The sequence below is a fragment of the Dermochelys coriacea genome, chromosome 3, assembly GCF_009764565.3.
Source record: "Dermochelys coriacea isolate rDerCor1 chromosome 3, rDerCor1.pri.v4, whole genome shotgun sequence".
Classification (NCBI taxonomy): domain Eukaryota; kingdom Metazoa; phylum Chordata; order Testudines; family Dermochelyidae; genus Dermochelys; species Dermochelys coriacea.
The window spans coordinates 167,479,443-167,499,818 of record NC_050070.1 but is presented as its reverse complement, the minus strand read 5'-3'; the positions used below and the strand labels follow the sequence as shown (position 1 = coordinate 167,499,818).

General features: G+C 40.0%; 1 protein-coding gene across 2 annotated transcripts in view; it reads right to left on the bottom strand.

The window, feature by feature from the left end:
- PTPN14 (protein tyrosine phosphatase non-receptor type 14) overlaps window positions 1-20,376 on the bottom strand; it is a 181,426-nt gene that overhangs the window by 92,173 nt on the left and 68,877 nt on the right. For both annotated transcript variants that reach the window (XM_038395015.2, XM_038395014.2), the window contains 2 exons: window positions 13,721-14,045; window positions 5,312-5,481 (listed from right to left, as the gene is read on the bottom strand). In XM_038395015.2, coding sequence (XP_038250943.1) covers window positions 5,312-5,481; window positions 13,721-13,894 — 344 coding nt within the window. In that variant the 5' untranslated portion in view covers window positions 13,895-14,045. The remainder of the gene's footprint in view (window positions 1-5,311; window positions 5,482-13,720; window positions 14,046-20,376) is intronic.

Genomic DNA, 20,376 nt, shown 5'->3' with positions numbered 1-20,376 from the left:
CTGGAAAAGTTGTTGTTTAACTAGCCTGTAATTGAAATAGTGCCTTCCATGAAAAAACTCTTTTGCTGATGTACCAAGACCCCTACTCCCAACCCAATTGCTTCTGCTATAATTGCCATTAAGGGCAGATAGTTTCAGAAATCCTAGAAAAATCTGTGAATAAACCAGGTAGCAAAACTATGTGAACACTTAAATAATAAAACTGCCACTGATTACGCAGCAAAAAGAGTCTGCACTTATATTAGACTCTGCTATGAATTTCTAAACTGGAAAGGAACTTTTACCAAAAATTTCTAGGTGTAGTTTTCTGTCACCATGGACTTTCTGTTATCTTACTCGCTCATCCAATGATGAGTTATCATGGTGTGCATTTATAAAGGTAATCATTACCATAGTTCATGGTTTCACTTCACGTGATTTAGATGAAGAGTCAATATCTTCCCAAATATAGGGCCCTGTTTAGGTGACTAATAAGTTGATCTGTAGTCTGGTTATTACTAATTCTTCTGTGTAGGCAAGGCAGGGCTTCAGGAGTCTCTACCCCACCCTGCAGATCCCAGTCCTTTTTAACTAACGGACAATTTTTATGTTAAAAGGCATAACAGCCTTCATATCTCAGCCTTCATATATCATATATGTCCTCTGAGCAGTTGTTCTGTGACTCCTACCTTCCTCCAGAGGTAAGCTTGTAATTCACCTAATGTGGAATGGATGTGAACAAATACTCGAAGAAGAAAAAATGGTTACTTGCTTTCTCGTAACTGTTGTTCTTCCAGATATGTTGTTCATGTCCATTCCACCACCCACCCTCCTACCCCTCTGTCGGAGTCACCGGCAAGAAGGAACTGGAGGAGCTCGGGCTAGTGGGGGTATATTTGCAGGGTGCAGCGGCGCCACTCGGGGGGGCCCGCCGGGAGCCGCTAAGGGAAAAAGTTTCTGACGCTCGTGCACGCAGTGCGTGCACACCTAATGTGGAATGGACGTGAACTAGCACTCCAAGAAGAACCACACTTACTAATCTTATAGAGCAGGGGCAGAGAAAAAACTTTGCCAGTAAACGAAATGCTTGACCAGGCTGAGGCTTAGACATATTTCAAGCAAGAGCAAATTCCTGAAGTAAGGCTCTCTCATTGGCTTCATGGGCAGTAAAATTTTTGGTTTCTTTTTGGTAGTTTTTGCAGCTTTAAATGGAGTGAATGATGTGTTTGAACAGAAGGAGATACTTGAAAAAAATCAAATTCCAATTCATACAAATTTGTAATTAACAGGCCAGATACAAGGCTGCTGCTAGCATACACTAAGGAGCAGTACTTCCAGGAAGGGGCATTCTGGAAACTTCATCAGGAGGACCACAACCAGCCAATATACCTTCAAATATGGAATATGGCCTAGCATTGATCCTATGGAGCAATGACTAGACATTAAAGCTTCCTCTCCTAGAAATATGGAGTCAAATCCCCATCCTGGGGAGCAGCTGCCTCCAGTGGAGCAGTGGTCGTATGATGTTCTCTGTCTGTGGGTTGCTGTCATTCCTTTTAAGTTTGACTATTCTCCATAACCATCCTGTTATTCCAGATTTGTCAGAAATTATTAGACTCTTGGCCCAGCTAGTCTTCTCTCAACTGATCTTTGATGCTTCAGACAGATACCCTCCACTACCCATGGTGGAAGAGGGAATTTTTCCAGATCCCCACAAGTGAGCATTCCATGCCTTGAAAAATGAAATTTCTTGTCCTTATCTGAATTTGCATAGCTAAACATTAGGTACAATAAGATTTTCCAGCTCCTTGATACCTAGGTGTAATTTTGCGTTGACAGACCACTGTAGAACTATGTAGGGGGTCGTGTTTCCTTTTTTTATTCTAAATTTACTGCCCTTTAATTTCCAGACTCTCTTTGTTCTCATAACAAGTAACGTAACAGAAAAACAGAAGCCACATATTTCCACTGTATCGTTCATAATATTAATGCCTTTGTAAATATAATATACTGTACCAGAGATCCATTAATGAGTTACTATGTTCACTGTTACCACTTAATGAGAAAAACTGTCAACCACAGCCTAAAGAAACACAAAATGTAATTATAGGAATCCACAGCCACTCAAACCTGCAGTACTCGCAAGTACAACAGAGGTTTAAAAGGCCTCAGAATTACCTTCCCAAAAAATTAATTTACAGCAAGACTGTCAAATACCTAATACACCTGTGCATGGTAGTAAGGAGGTGTTTCTCTTCTCCTCTATGAGAGCTACCAGCTCTGCAGGTCACAGCATCCAAGGGTATGTCTACACTGCAGTAAAACATCCACAGCTGGCCTGCGTCTGCTGACTTGGCCTCTCTCAGGGCTCTATAATTGCAGTGTAGATGTTCGGGCTCACATTGAAGCCCCTCCCTGGGCTCAGGGACCCTGTGAGAGGGGAGGGTCACAGAGCCCAAGATCCAACTTGGGCCCGAACATCTACATTGCAATTTTATAGCCATGCAGCCAAAGCCTGAGGCAGCTGACACGCGTCTATCGCAGGTTTTTTACTGCAGTGTAGACATACCCCAGGGGCCACTATTGCCCCTTCCATGCAGGTGGGCAGGCAGGGGTGAGGAAAAGACAGTGCCTTAAGTCTATCCCCCAGTGTGTACACTAAGAGGAATGAGACCCGCTGAAGGGCTGGCATGAATTTCTCCCCCCCTACCCTGAAGCAAATGGGAAACCAGGGAATAAATTGGGACTGAGTCACAATTCACTCTCGAGGCAGCCCCTTTTCCAGGGCAGATTTTATGTCAGTTTAGTCACCAATTTTGGTGGGAAGATCTTCAGAGGCTAAATATCCAGTTGTGAAAGGACAGGGTGGCAAAAGGTGTTCCTTTTAAAACTAGGGCTGTCAAACGATTAAAAAATTAATCATGATTAATTGCAGTTTTAATCACACTGTCAATAATAGAATATCATTTATTTAAATATTTTTGGAAGTTTTCTGCATTTTCAAATATATTGATTTCAATTATAACACAATTGCATCCGTTATCCGGACATGCATCTGACGAAGTGGGTATTCACCCACGAAAGCTTTATGCTCCAATACATCTGTTAGTCTATAAGATGCCACAGGACTCTTTGCCACAAAATACAAAGTGTACAGTGCTCACTTTATGTTATTTTTATTACAAATATTTGCACTGTAATAAAGATAGACAAAAGAAATAATATTTTTCAATTCACCTCCTTCAAGTTCTGTACTACAATCTCTATCGTGAAAGTCCATTATAGGTAGGACCCTGTAAATGTAAACAAAGTGATTGGCTGAACAAGAAGTAGGACTGAGTGGATCTGTAGGCTCTAAAGTTTTACATTGTTTTATTTTTGAGTGCAGTTATGTAACAAAAAAATATACATTTTTAAATTGCACTTTCACCATAAAGAGATTGCACTACAGTATTTGTACGAGGTGAATTGAAAAAATACTATTTCTTTTTTTTATCTTTATTACAATGCAAATATTTGTAACCAAAAATAATATAGTGAGCACTATACACTTCGCATTCTGTGTTGTAATTGAAATCAATATATTTGAAAATGTAGAAAAAATCCAAAAATATTTAAAATACATTTAAATTGGTATTCTTTTATTGTTTAACTGTGTGATTAAAATGGCAATCAATCAAGATTTTTTTTAATCGAGTTAACTCAAGCAATTTAACTCAAAACAAACTAACAGCCCTATTTAAAACTAAAAAACCTCCTAACTTAAATCCACCACTCCCCTGACAAGAAAGAAATCCCCAATTTTAATGTAGAACCTATGTAAAACTCAGTGGTTTATGTGCCCCCTTCACTTACTCGCTCTACAAAAGCCAGCCACTGTTTCCTGAACTTTGTTGTCAAAATGGTGGGAAAGTGACGCATAAACAGTGAATTTATATAAAATAAGGTTTGAAATTAACAACAAAAACACGTTAATTTCAAACCTGTCATGAACTGCAGGAGGAAAAAGAAAATCACAAGAAAGAAAAATACGGATAGAAAACAAAACTAAGATTTATTTACAGCAGAAGTTATTAGAGAATATAAAGTAGAAACCAAAAATGTAAACTGGTGTCAAATGTGTAAGGCTTTTAGAAGAACACACAAAAGCACACGAAGCTCTGGCAACTATATTACCCTTCCAACTAATCCAGACACAGAGGTGAAATGGGGACAGACACATGCATGGATTTGAAGCGGAAGACTGAAACTTTATTACTCAAACACAAGGGAGAGGCAACCCATTCTCTCCTATGCCAGGCATTTAAGTGGTTTCACTGAAGGGGTTATGGGGCTCCTACCATATAATCCATAATTTAGGGTAGGCTCTCCTCAACCAATTCCCCAAGACTCAGCTTGCTCTGAGTCTTAGCCCCTCCCCCCTGAAGAGGGGGTCAGAGGATGCCAAAGGGTGGGGACTTTGTCCCATAAGGGCCACAAGATCTGACCGTATACCATGAGCCCAAGGCCCATCAGCAAAATCCCAGGTCTTTTTCCACTGGGCCCATCCAATACCCTTTTAACTGCACTGGAAGCCAGCAGTAAGTTGCTACAAATTAACAACTTAACCAAGTACATCAGTTAGGTACTAAGCACTTTCCTACTTAACCCACTCTGACTCCAAGGTGTTCAAAAGGCGGCAAAAATGCTCCCTGGGCTTCTGCCAACTGGCCCTGTACAAGATAAAATTCCTTCATGATCCCCAAACAGGCAACAGGCTCGACCCACAGCATCTGCCAGGTCAGATTCCCATTTCTAGTTCAGGGTGGGACTTCTGGAATGGAGCTGAAAGAGGCTATGCATGGCCTGTGCTCCATGTTAAATCCCTGGAGCTGGGCTGTGCAGGTCAATCAGTGCCCCTCTCCATCAACCGGTCAATGGATGCCAGAGACTCCAACGGACAGGGAGGAGCTACATGGAGCCCTTCTCAGTGAGTGTCTCCCTCCCTTGCTGCTGGGGCTGTCCCTCTTCGCCACTGGCCCCATCAAGTTCCCCCGCCAGTTGAGGCAGGCAGGTAGGATTTCATGTTTTTAATGTGTATTTTATCATCTTGTTTTTGCAGAACACTAGCTGAGATGCAACACACAGAGTAAATCTTTTCAAATGGATATGCCAACTGGTCATTTCTCTCACTTGTTTTACTTGGAACCGGACAGGAAGGGAACAAAACAGATGACACTCAAAATCTTAAAAATCAAAACAAAACAAAAAAAAAAAGAGAGTAATTGTCCATTCATACACAGCTATGCCACAGATTTACTATCAACCGTGCAACCAGAAGGAATTCACATACCTTGTGACCTCCTGCTGCAGTCGGGACACACTGGGCACATAGAACATTACCCCAAAGAAAAGCAAAGGCTCATTGGCAAATTTGTCCAGCTGTTTCTTCAGAGGTTTTTCCAGTTCTACCCATCGTGCTTGCTGGCTCTTGCTGAGAAACCAAAGGCCAAAGTAGTGTGTCTAGATAAAGAAATAAAATAGAGACAGTTTATTTTCAAGACCACACACACACAACTGAGGTCATAAATGCAAATCAAAATGGAAGGCAATAGTGTGTCAATTTTCCCAATGCAAATGCAAGGCCAAAGTTGTCTTTTGCTTTCTTTTTTACTTTTTAGGACTAATTTGAAGAAGATGTCAAATAATTTTTGAAATACAGTATACATCACAATACGGGATCTGTGCTTTTCACTACTGTCTATACAGGGTTGCATGTTAACGGTATGTCTACTCGGCAGTTAAACACCCACAGCTGGTCTGTGTCAACTGACTCAGGCTCACAGGGCTCGGGCTGCGGGGCTGTAAAACTGCAGTGTGGACATGTATCTGTTGCAGAGAAGGTAGAAGCCAACTGCTAAGCTGAAAAATACCTCTTCTATAGGAAGGTTTTAAGAGGGGTATGGTGGTAGTTCCCCCCCCATCTAGCACCATGAGATACAAAGAATCTACACATGGAACTTTAGGATTAAAGTAAAAGATTTTATACACATTCAGCCTCTTTTCATGAAGTTTTGAGAGGTCTTGAATTTTTTCTATATCAATATGAAAAAACAAATAACAGCTCAATTTTTTTTCCCCAAAACAAATGTTTTCTGGCCAGCTCTAGTACTAATAAATCCTTAAAGTGTGATGTTAGCATGTGTTAGAAATCGATGTTTCTGCATGTATATCTACTGTCTAAGAAAAACGTGTACATTCCAAGAAATTCCAGGTCATGTACATAAGGCTAGGAGTATTTGTGGCACCTTAGAGACTAACAAATTTATTTGAACATAAGCTTTCGTGAGCTACAGCTCACTTCATTGGATGCATTCGGTGGAAAAATACCCTTTTTTCCACCGAATGCATCCGATGAAGTGAGCTGTAGCTCAGGAAAGCTTATGCTCAAATAAATTTGTTAGTCTCTAAGGTGCCACAAGTACTCCTTTTCTTTTTGCGAATACAGACTAACACGGCTGCTACTCTGAAACCTGTACATAAGGCTGGAGCCGTGTGGAACATAAGGCAATTTTTAGAAAACTCTGGAAGAAAATTGTACCAACTTTTTTTCCCTACAGCTCTTTGTATGTGTGTGAAAGGTGCCAGACTGAATCCTAGCAACATGCTCTCTTTCTATCCGCAAAATGGGTACACTATGGGTAGTGCCATCGCAAACTTCCCCTCACAGTACCACTTTGAAGTACAGTTCATTGCAAGTGCTGCTTCAGTCACTGGCCTCTTTGCTGAAATAGTCTACAGTGTTGCAATTTCTGCTAGTTATGGCAGTGGGTTTTTTTATGTGGATACTTGTCCAATGAAAACTGGTGATCTGTGTGTAATGAGCTATTCATCTTCATCCAAAGAGCCATCAGATGGTACCAACTTTTGGGAATGATATATCTGGGCTGGTTCTGAATCATTGGCCTAGAGATGAAAGGCACTCTATTCCATGGCTAATACTCAGAGGCAGAGTCTCCATATTTGTGAATTACTTACCTTGCTATACAGGAGGTCAGTAATCTTCATGTTGTTTAATTCCTTTAGCATTATAAAATATTTGAAAGTGTCAAGAATTAATGCCTCAGTGAACTTTCTTTTCTTTTAAGTCAGGTAGCTGAGAATCAGCTCTTTTTTGAGACTCTTTTTTATGAGTCATTTATCACGTACACAGAAAAGTACTGTGTGCATTCACAAGTGTATCCAGCCTTTAAGTTTGTGACTTACTTCTCCTCCCTTAAAGCATTTAGCATATCACTTCTTCTACATTCCATAAATGCCCACTGTACTTTCCACCTTTTCTTCCACAGGCCATCATTCAATTATCTGAGATGCATACTTCCCTTGGACAGCCTAGTTACATCTACCAGAAAATGCCAGAAGCTTAGGGCATGGCTACACTTGCAGATGTAGAGTACTTTGAGTTAAACCAGCCTTCAGAGAGTGCAGTAGGGAAAGCGCTGTAGTCTGTCCACACTGACAGCTTCAAGCGCACTGGAATGGTGACATTTGTGGCACTTGCAGTGGCACTGGGAGCAGTGCATTCTTGGCAGCTATCCCAGCAAGCGACTGCAACATGCTTTTCAAATTGGGGGGGAAGTGGGGGGAAGTGTGACAGGGAGTGTGTTGTGTGTATACGGGGGGAGAGAGAGTGGGGTTTTGGGGGGCTGAGAGCATGTCAGCATGCTGTCTTGTAAGTTCAGACAGCAGCAGACACCCCACCCCCACCCCACAGCATTCCACACTAGTGGTTGCTTTGTCTTGGAGCAGATAAGCAGCAGGCTGTCAGAAACGGAGCTTTCAAAGGGCATATCCGCATTCCTGCAGCAATTCCAAAACAACAACAAGAGTGGACACTTGACTTAAGATTATCGGATGTTTCCGGAGGCTGATCAGAGCACAGTAATGCAACACCTCATCCACGCTGACGCCCACGCATTTCAGCCAAGACATGGTAAGCGTTAATCTTCTCGCCGAGGTGGAGTACCAGGAGCGCTCTAGCCATGGAGTCAGAGCACTCTATGTGCCTTGCCAGTGTGGACAGGTAGTGAGCTAGGGCACCCGGGGTTGCTTTAATGCGCTCTAACTCACAAGTATAGCCAAGCCATTAGAAGTCAGAGGTGAATTCACGTAATTTTCCTTGGAAAGTTTAAAGTAGTTCAAAATGTTTGATTTTTATTTTCCCTTAGTTTTTATTCCCCGGATAAAATGACTTCTGCTGTTCAAAGCCTCTTATTCACAGTATTTATATTTTTTCCCTAGCCTTTGAATAACAGATGTAAACTTTAGACTACAAATAATCTTGGTTATTTGGGTGATTTTTAAGATCGCTGACATTGGACACTTCAATCCAAGCTGACACGTATTACTGCAAGCCCTTTTAATACCTTGAAAGTTCAGTACAGTATTTTCAATACTTGTGTCATTTCACGTTGAAAGTGAACTAGTTAGTTTCAAGAGTTCATGTATTAAAGGATTTCTTCTGAAAAGGGGTAAAATTACTATACTTTTTTCTACTCCTACACATTCCTTTTCCTTGCAATCTCTCCTCTCCTCCCACCTGCAACTAAATCTAATCTAATATAGCATTGAATTAGTAAGGTAGGAACAGTCATTTGATGATGATTACATATATGGAATGATTATGTAGCAGGAAATTAGTTTTAACTGTGTGTTTATTTTTTTTAAGTTTATACTTTGGGATGCATTGTTGCTTCTTAATGTTTTATTCTGCCTATTCCTTTAAAATCTTGATGGAAATTTTACATTGATTTTAAACAAAACAGGGACAGTTTGCCTCACCGTACCAAACAACTGCGAAGAGTAGGGCAGAAGTCACAATTTTCAAACAGCTTTGCCTATAATATGCTTATACATTTTTATTTAACTATACTTTTTCATCAGAATTTGAGGAGGTTGGAATTTTTCTTTAAATAAAATGTTGTAAAAAGTTCCAACATTTTCAACATTGTTTCCATTTTACAGGGTTTAATATACTTTTTAATATATTCCATATATTTTTATTGAAATTTTTATCAAAGAGACTTTATTGAAATGTTTAGTTTTACTTTAAACTGGGTATCAGAAAACCCTTCCTTCTACTGTTCTACTAATATACCTCAACCCTGATATGGAGGGACCCCAACTATAAGGATGAAAGGGCAGAACATTTCAATATCTGTTCAGTCATTGGCCTCTTAGAATCATAGAGTTAGAAGAGACCGCAAGGGTCATCTAGTCTAAACCCCTATCAAGATGCAGGATTTGTTGTGTCTAAACCACCCAAGACAGATGTCTATCCAGCCTCCTTTGTGAAAATCTCCAGTGAAGAAGCTTCCACAACTTCCCTAGGCGGTCTGTTCCATTGTCCTACTGTTCTTTCAGTTGGGAAGTTTTCACTGAGGACATGTCTATCCAGGGATACATACTAAAGGTGAGCCAAATTAACTGAAGGTGTGAAGTTAAAGTGAAAGTGCATTAATGCACTTTACATGGGGGGTTCAGAGATATAATAATCAATTCATTAAAAATGAACAATGAGACCTTTATACAAAACTTTGTTGTAAAGGCTTAAAAATCCCACAGCTTTCAGTTTAATAAATTTTTGCTATACAGTAGTACATCAGAGTTACAAACACCTGGGGAATTAATGGAAGTTGTTCGTAACTCTGAAACATTCATAACTGAACAAAACCTTATGGTTGTTCTTTCAAAAGTTTACAACCGAACACTGACTTAATATAGCTTTGAAGCTTTACTGTGCAGAAGGAAAATGCTACTTTCCCTTTATTGTTTTAATAGTTTACATTTAACATGGTACTGTACTGTATTTGTTTTTTTTCCCCCCCGTGTCTGTGGCTGCCTGATTGCATACATCCGGTTCCAAATACTTCCGTGGTTGACTGGTCGGTTCGTAACTCTAAACTTCGACTGCATCCTGCAGTCTATAATAGAGACGTCCCTAATCATTTGTCAGACAGCATGGTGGGAATGCCTGGAGGAGGAAGGCTAATAACACCTGTTGAAGTAATTAACTTAAATCAAAGGAATCTAGTGACTCAACAGCTATTGGTATATTCAGCCATAATGCCAAGTATAAACTAAACTCTAAACAAGAGGAAGAGTCCTTACTGCTTTAGCCATAAAACACCAGCATACCTCTAATAGAGGAGTTCCCCCTAATCCCATCCTGGGATATCAGTTCAATATTGATTTAGAGGGGAGATCACCACTTACTATAGCTGCTTGTTCTTGGAATGTTCTCCCATTCATGTATTGATTGGGTATAATCCTGTTTAGTTTGAGACTGAGACAAGTCAGACACATTTGAGGCAGTAGGACTACAGGATGCAGTACTTCCTGTTTTATTGGGCCAGTAGTGGATGGGAGCTCTTCCAAGAAAAGCCCAGAGTGTTGTAGTAAGAGGTGCTGATGATTCAGTAAGTAGCACTCTTTCCTCTGCCTCAGTACTGAGCCAGTGATCCATGTGAAGTTCTCTGGCACCATATGGTGCTAGAGGTGCCATTTTTCTTACTTAAAAAGATAGGGGTACACCCAACCCCATTATGCCTGGCTACTGAGAGTAGCATTGTATCAAGGTAAAGTTTGCTGCGCATGCTTAATATCAACCAGCTAATCTATTAAATCAGTTAAAAAGTGCATTATTGATTTACAGGTTTCAGAGTAGCAGCCGTGTTAGTCTGTATTCGCAAAACGAAAAGGAGTACTTGCGGCACCTGAGAGACTTAACAAATTTATTTGAGCATAAGCTTTCGTGAGCTACAGCTCATTTGAGCTGTAGCTCACAAAAGCTTATGCTCAAATAAATATGTTAAGTCTCTCAGGTGCCACAAGTACTCCTTTTCTTTTTATTGATTTACATATCCTTAACCAAAATAAAAAAGAAACGGTTTCATAGCCATCTAACACACAAAATTCTTCTGTAATACTTAATACAGATACTCCTCTCCAATAAAAGAACTGGTGTAAGTCCTATTATACTAAATTCCTTTCCTGGGGGGGGCGCGCGTGCGCGTGTGTGTGTGAGAGTGAGAGAGAGAGAGAGAGAGAGAGAGAGAGAGAGAGAGAGACTGCTAAAAGTACAAAGAAAATTAAGGCCTACAAGGGCTTACATAAAACTTCATCTTATTGGAACTGATAACTGTCAACAACTCAAAATGAATCAGGACTTCAAGCTGATGCTTACTAGAAAGGATTCAAGTTGATTTTACAGTAGTTACATGGCTGCATTTTCAGCTGACCTATGCTTGACCCCTGACTCAGTTAGGGAAAGAACTGAATTCCCTGGAGATCAAATAAAAATATGCAGAACCCATTAAATAATGTTTTTCAGTCATGTGTGGTACAGTGATTGATAGCTCTTCCACAACAATACACATAGTCAACTCAAGCAAACTGAGTTTTGTTTTTGACAAAATATTTTCCTTCCAAGTCAGCCTGACTGAAAGGTGTGTTTATTTCTGATCCTGAAGGTACAATTTACAACACACCTGAGAGTTATATAACAGGAGAACTAGTAGAAGTATGTCAAATTAAAAACACAATTACTGTTTATTTTTAATAGAGTCTTTCATACAATCATCATCACTAGACACCCCAAGGTCTAAAATACTGATTTTTATATAGAGACACAAAAATATATAATTTTACAAAAGAGATTAAAGCAGAATTACAAAAACTATCTAGATAAAGGCAAGGTGAGGGTAGGACTCAAGGTTAGTGAGAGAGAAGAGAGGCAATTTTCAGGGAGGATACATTGTGCAGAGTTGGTTGTGGTGCAACTTACCACCTCTACGAGGGGCATGGCTCCCAGCGCTGGTGCACGGTTTACACTGGCACTTTAGAGCGCGGCAGCTTGCTGCGCTCAGGGGGATGTTTTTTCACACCCTTGAGCGAGGAAGTTGCAGCACTGTTAATTGCCAGTGTAGACAAGCCCTTAGTTCTTCACCTGTAAAATGGGGATAATAGCACAGAGGCATTGTGAGGAAAAATACATTAAAAATTGTGACGTGCTCAGATACTACAGGGACCATATAAGTACCTAAGATAGAGACCAAGGGAGCAGCATCTGTTTACAGCTCATCTGAATTTTGCCCTACATGCCTTCAGAGAATAGGTTGTGCCAGGATGGAAACCAAAGACATAACATAGGTTCACGAAGCTATTCACTGGTGCCACCTGCCAGCTATGCAGGACTTGGGGAAATATGGATTGTAAATTAAAAGACCCAGAGCTAATCAGCAAGTCTTGGCAACAGAAACTTGGAGATAAATGTGGACAGGAAGGTGCACACTTCACAGCAGCAGTCCAAACCCTTTGGGCCAATCCCTGCCTTGACTTACATCCTGTGAAGCCCTGCTGACTATGGTGGGCCTGCACAGGATATAAGTCAGCATAGAATTTGGCCCAGAGTATCTAAACTTTTTTTTTTTTAAAGTATCTTTCTTACAAAATCAATTCTAAAAATACCCATTCACTCCTATGGCACAAAGTAGAAAATAAAAGAAAGACGAGATACAAGATGGGAAGGCTCAGCCTCTCAACAAATTTTGAGAATAACTATACAACATAAAAAGCTGCCAAAAGAAGCTCTTCACATATCCACAGGATTTCACCACATACACTACTCAACTTCTATGTATATTTTAATAAATAAGTTGCTCTTACCAAAGCCTATTTTCATATTAAAATAGTGTTCTATGCTGCCCAAATTCAAAAGACAATGGACCTGATTCCCACCATTGTAAATCAGAGAGTGGAGTCACTGAAATCAATGTTGTCACATCAAAATAAAACCAACGTAACCAGGGCCAAAGGTACCGCCTAATGCAGGAAGATGTGTCTTAAGGAACAGTCAGCCATTACACAGCTATCACGTATAGCTTTAGTTAAGGTGTAGGTCAACTTCTTCTAACTTTTCCTTTTTACCCACTCAACTTTCTCAAATCATGTTTCTTTTGGACTGAAACTTCCCACAAAACATGGGTTCCAAACAGAGATGTCACTATGCTAAACTGATGGAATGATCTGATCATCATGTATTTTAATAATCTTTGTGACACAATCTTTTTTTAAAAAATACATCCAAATACTGCAACTATATATACATATTGTCTACACAATAGGGCTGCTACCAAGAAATAAATTCAATTATACATATAAAGAATGAAAAAGAAACAAATCCTGAAGTCTATATCCGGATTGTCTTACTAAGGACTATGTAAAAACCTTAGGATTTGGCACAAAATTTGCACAGATAAATAACTGTATTTTGGTTCTTTCATCCTTAACAACTAGTTCTTTTTCCAACAACAAAGTAAAAGAACATTAGTCTACTGACTCTGCCACAAGTGGGAGTTTTAACATTTTTGATGTGATGCCCAAATGTGGAAATCATCAGCTACCCACTCAAAGGTAAAGTAATATACATTTATTTTCATAAGCAAAGAAGAAAGCTCTTTCAGATCATGTAGATTTCTTCCCAGCAAGGATGAATGTAAATCACAGTACAAACTATAGGCAGTGTGCTGTCAACAGTTTTCATTAAACCACAATACGTTTGCCAAAGTTCCGGTTACTGATAAGATCAGGCCAACACGAAGAATAACATGATTCTAACAAACAGATTCTACATGACAAATTGCTTGAGCTAAAAATATGTTAAATTACAACTGACAGATGGTCTTTCCTGGGTCACACTTACTTCACGTAATTCCAGCCTCTGGGCCACAGCCTCCAGACACTCCTGCCCTGTGCTCTCCACTGAGAGCGTGCACTCGATCACATTGTTGTCCAGCAGACGGATTTGTGTCACAAAGCAGTTCTTGCTCAGGACATTATAGCGCCTGGTCCGTCGCAATTTCAGCCCGAAAGGCATGGCTGTTGGGCTGGAAGGCTGTCCCTTCCTGTCACACTTTGGATATCCTCAGCACGTTTTTTGGTTTGTCTTGAATGCCACTCCACTAGTTACTACTCTCCTCCAGGACTGGAAATAGTTGTCCATGCCCAGGGCCAACTCCAAGGGATCCCTGTAAAGAAACATGAAACAAACAACAAATATGAAGCATAGTTAACAATATGGATTAGGATAAGATGTTACTAAAGATCAGTGGAAATGAATGAATCTTAACGGGTTTGAACTCAAAGAAAGACTTACACTTGACAAGTAAAATAGATTCCAAAGCACTTTCTACAGCTCCCCCCCAAAAAAACAAAATCTTTTAAAACTATATTCCGGCACTGAATTTTAAATGCAACTTTAATGTCAGACTATCTTTGAGGAGCTCCAGAAGCAGCTGCTGTATAGGTAGGGTTGGAAGAATTAGATTTTTTATCAGAAATTGTCGGTAAATATTGATTTCCCCATGCATACACACACTAACAAAAAATATATATATTTCCATCAATAATAATCAAAATTTACAGATAGACAAATTAAGACAAACACAGCTTGAGAATATAGAGTAAGACATCAAGAACATGCTTCAAAGTTTGATTTAAAAATATTTACTTTCTATATTTTGACATGTGATTTGACAGTTTGTGTTTTAATGATTATAAAGCTTTAACTTTTTGGAATCTCAATGTCTGCTGTCATTAAATGATTTGTCTGGACATTCCCAGTGTCTGACATCTCCTCTCCACTAATTTCCCACAACTGTGAACATTTAAATAGATACAAATTGAAACAATGCTTGAAAATAAACACTGATATGATCCATCAACATTATTTTTTTTAAAATTTAATTCCGTCAAGCCCCATTGATAGGTGCTAACTCTCCCACCATTAACCTCCACTAAAGGACTTATAACCTAGCCTTGTTCTAAACCTTTGGTGCCCCCAGGCCAGCCCTGAACACTGGCTTGAAGTGCTATGTATTCAAAAGAGGCCTGATTTTCAGAGATGCTGAAGTCAGCAGGAGCTGCAGGTGTTCAGCACCACTGAAAATCTGGCCCAAAATGGCTAGAATGCATGTGAAAGGGAAGAAGTGTCAGAAACATTAGAGAGAAACCTCCTGTGGGGCAATTCCTGCCATTCTATTCATTTCATTCCATAATACTTACATGTCCCACTCTAAGCTAGGATAAACAACGACAGTCGCAGCTGACAAAGAAGGTAAAGCCAAATGGGAGTCGTAGAGCACATAGTTTAGATACTATTTTTAATTAAAACTATTCTTAACAGTCATACACATCCCTGACAAGATTTGTCTTTTGGGCTAAAAGAGAATCGACTTAGAAAAAGGGATGCAGACTTCTCAAAAAATATAATGAAGTGATTATTTAATTTTGAGGGCTAGAGCTCATTTCCATTTTAGCTAAAGTCAATTAGGAAGTGGTTTAAGATAAAGCAAAAGAAGTCTCTCAAACCAAAATAAGTGGTTTGCTCTGGTATTACTAAACTAGTTTAAACCCAGTTTAATTTAAAAAGATGCCACTTTCTCCTGGGCCTAAATACAAAAAAGGAAAAGGATTGGTAGCAAAATCCCCCGATTCTTTTTTTAGCGAGTATGTTTTGGGGTACTGCACTTGCAACTAAAAAGGTCATTTGCTTTTAACAAGTATTGTAGAAAGATGAATAGCGAATAAGAACAAGCTATCATTTTCGTTCTGCTGAAGAGAAGTAACTAAGTGCTTCCATCAAATTATGCATCATTTAGCTAAATGTAGTGAAATTTTAAATTGATAGTACATTGCCCACATGTAACATTTGACATGAAACTGCAGTCATCAGTTATTTTCAGGTTTTACTAAGTTGCTATGGTGATTATTAGAAAGACATAAGTGATAACCACTGCACAGCAATGCAACCACCATACAGTTGGTTAAAGTTATTTTTCAAAACACTATATATCTTGACATTTACTAGCAGTTAAAAATAGCTGCTGTTGTTGAGCTTTCATAATTGCCCAGGCATTATGATAACTTCATCATGAAACACACAGAACTTAGAGATGCCTACTGATGTATAGTGTAAGTAACCATCTTACACTAGCATCTGTTGGTATCCCATCTCTAACATCTGAGCATACACGCACGCACGCACACACGCACACACACACGTGTACGCATTATATTCACATTACTGTGTATTAGTGTATTTATATGCCCTCACATCATCAGAACATCTGAACACTTCAAACAGAAAATTTATCCTCATACTGCTCTCCTGCCTCATAAGGGTGTTATCATCTACATTTTACAGATGGGGAACCGAGACAAAGAGATTTAAATGACTTGCCCAAGACCATTTAGGAACTCTGTAGAAGATCCAAGATTTGAATCTGTATCTGGAGTTCAATCCAATGCCTTAACACTCAAATCTTGTGACCTGAGAGTTATTTTTTCCATTAATATACCCAAAATAATAGTTTGAAGCTAAAAATTAGAAAGAAAAAAAAAAAGAAATCACAGACAACTTAGGCAGGATAGACCCATGTCTTATCAAATATTTTTGTTAGGTCTCTGATTTTGTTTTCATAAGTCAGTCCAACTTTAGAGAGCCCTTATCCTGAAGTCAGTATGTTCATTTAGTAAAGTATTTTTTTTAAATACGCCTTAGCTACACAAGGAAATTTACTGAAATAGCTATGGTAGAATAAACTAATCCAGAATAGTTCCCCATAGGGATACACTCTTCTGGAATAAAAATTACTTTTATTCTGGAATAGTTCCACTCGCAAAGCAGAGTCGGTATTCCAAAATAAAAGTGACTTTTATTCCTGAAGAAAGTGTCCACCTGGGGAGCTATTTGGGAATAGTTTATTTCACAATAGGTATTCCAGTCAATCTCCCTGTGCAGACAAACATTATCTTCACTTTATTATTATTAATTATTATTATTATTAAGCAGTCACAAAGAGGAAGAACAAAAATTCAATTTTAATATGTTAATAGGTGCTCATATAAGAGAGGTGGGTCAGTATAAGAAATTAGAGAGGTAAAGCAATGTAGGGCTTATACAGATGAGACAGAATTTGGAAGTCAGGAGATATGGGTTCTATTCCCAGCTTTACCACAGGCTTTGAAAGGCCTTTGAGCTCCACCAATGGAAAGTGCAATAGAAGTGCAAATATAGTGCAAGTATGGTGAGATTTGCCATGGGGCCTAATGGAGTTAGATGTCCAACTGGGCATCCAGCACTCTTAAGCTTCTTTGAATGTCCCAGCCTTACTATATAATAATTGCATGTTACAAATGTTTTAATCTTTATATAATAAATCCTGGTTCTAAAACAACACTTGCCAGGGCTCTCAGAGTATTATAATAAGAAAAATATAATACTATATAAACACACTCTCTTAAAACACAGCACAAAAATCACTCTCATAAAACTAGACATTGCCAGGTGGGAAAGGAGGAAATATTATTCATTTAACTGGATTTAAATAAACACTTATCTGCTCCTCTAAACTTCACTGCAGTCTGTAATATTTATGCATTGTATTTGTAACTAACAAGACTTCAAAAATACACTCACCCACTTATCCAGGCACTGCCATCTCTATCTTCCCCTAATGCTGACTCAAGAAAATGGGCTTTGCAGCACTGCTTGAGTACCAGGCTATTTAAGATCAAGATGAATAGTGAATTTCAAAGTTATGGGGCTGTTACAAGGACCATCCTGCCAGCCGCTCCCTCTCTTATATACCAAGGGAGCTCCAGCTTGCGAGCTTCTTCCAATTTAAAACTGCAGCAGTAAGGCACAAGGCGAGAGGCAATCTCTCAAGCTGGATGTTCCCAGCCGATTCAGGCTTTATAGGTGGGAATCAACATCCTAATGTCCACCCAGAAGTCAACAGACAGCCAGTGCAGCTCATGGCATTAATTAGAACCACCACCATCCTCTCTCATCCTATCAATGGAGATTAGTTTGCACTTTTTTTTTTTTTTTTAAAGTACATAGACTTTGTGAAGTGCTGCTTTTGCTATATTTTCATATCAATCAATAGTTGACTAAGCATGGATTCCCCATGGCACCTTTCTTTTATATTAATTTATTTTATTAATTTTAAAAACCAAATTATTTTCCAAATAAAGACTAAACTGAAAAAATAAATCATCAGTTTTACTCTGCCCTCTTCCCAGAGAGCTTATGCCAAGCCAGCCAAAACCCTTTTATGACAAAATCAGTGATATCGACACAGGAAAATCTTTACCCTTGATTCTGTGCACAAGACTAGCATTCCTGTTTGGTCACATATCAAGAGGCAAGGCAAATCTGCTCTTTGGCTTTCATCACTGTCTTAAGATGACATTTTGCAGGTTTAAATAAAACTTTCTGAATAAAATATAACACAGAGACCCCCAAGCATGCTCAAATAAATTTGTTAGCCTCTAAGGTGCCACAAGTACTCCTTTTCTTTTTACAGAGACCTTGGTCACTTTTGGTCCTTAAAAGTGATCTTCAAATACAGGATAAGGGATAGAGGAATTGTGCTTTTGCCTCACTTCCTTCATTAGGATGTATAAGGCCTGAAAGATTCTATTTTCCTCTCTCTTCTCCTGCTTCCTAACCCGCTCCCCATATCCCTAGAAGTACCAGGACTATTGATTCTTGTCTACCGATATTTCTTGGAGAACTCTGAGGAGTAGAGAAATGCAGGAAGAATTCTCTCCACCCTCAACCAAAAGGACAGGAGTGCGGAATTTTTTTTACAAAGAGTTTTTCTCCCAAAAGGTTGTCAGAAACTGGGATTAAATAAACAAAAATCGACAGCATTTTGAAACAGTTTAACTAAAGACATCTCTTCTCTCTCAATTATTATTATAATTTGTATTGTGGTCATGCCTAGAGGACCCCAGGTGCCAGGTATTATACACCCAGAGAAATTATCCCTGCCCCATATTTCAGTCTATGGTTGCCAACTGGCTAATCACACAAACCCAAACATCCTTGCCTCACCTCCTACCCGCTCCTTCCTTGAGGCCCTGCCCCTGCCCCATCCCTTCCCCAAAGCCCAGCCCTGCTCACTCCATCCCCCCTCCCTCCGTCACTCGCTCTCTTCCACCCACCCTCACTCACTTTCACCAGGCAAGGGTGGGGAGTTGGGGCGCAGGAAGGAGTGCAGGGTGCAGGCTCTGGGAGGGAGTTTGGGTGTGGGAGGCGTCTCTGGGCTAGGGCAAGGGGTTGGGGTGATGGAGGGGATACAGGCTCTGGCAGGGAGTTTCGGTGCAGGAGGAAGATCAGGGTTGGGGCAGGGGCTTGGGATGCAGGCTCTGGCCAGGCAGCGCTTACCTCTGGCAGCTCCCAGTCAGCAGCACAGCAGGGCTAAGCCTGCACCACTCCCAGCCAATGGGAGCTGCGGAGATGGCACTCAGGACATGGGCAGCACGTGAAGGCCCCTGCCCTCCAACCCCAGGGGCTGCAGGGATACCGGCTGCTTCCAGGAGCAGCGTGGGACCAGAGCAGGGAGGGAGTCTGCCTTAGCCCCGCTGCACTTTTAGCAACCTAAAATCTCCCAGTTTGGCTTCAGTAGCCTATTTCAGTCTCGTGATATGGTTTGTGCTGATGCATCCTGGCTTCAGGAGTACTTTTGACCACTGGGAACCTACAGCCTGGATTTTGCTGACAGAAACCTGTAAATTCTGGGTAGGGAATCGGCTCACAGTCTGTACTAATGGATGGAAAACATGCTTACTGTGAGCTATATTCTGCCACCCTTACTCATATTGAGTAGTACCTTATTCTATGAGTAGTTTCACCAATGGGAAATCTCATAAATTAGATAAACCTCAAATGTGAATCAGCCGCTGTATTATTTTCTACAGCAAATTAATTGCACATGCACCAAACTAATTATGGAAACATTTTTAGGGCAGCAATAAGAGTTAAATATATACATGTATATACACACTTTAATGATGGCCTGTTTATTTCATGCCAGGGTCACCACTACTTCCCAGCTGTAAGGTTATCAAAAGAGAGTTAATATTCCTAGCCAAATTAACAAACTCAAGAGGTGTTTGTAACACCAATTCCTGTTCACAAGCCTACAGGCTTTCAATTAAATCAATTAAGCAAACCAATAAGTGGTGGGTCAAATAAATACTATGTGCATATTTCATTCTGTTTTAAACAAGTCCCCTCATTATGACTAAGGCCTTGTCTACACTGGCAAGTTTCTGCGCAGTAAAGCAGCGTTCTAACTCCTGAGGGGTTCACACTGCCAAGCCACTTAGCGTGCAGAAACTGTGCAGTTGTAGCGCTGTAAAAAAACCCACCCCGACCAGAGGCGTACAGCTTTCTGCACCGGGACTACAGCGCTGCGGTGCCAGTGTAGACACCCTGGTCGATTACAGCACTGTGACTGGCCTCTGTGAGGTATCCCCCAATGCCTGTTCTCAGCTCTCTGGTCA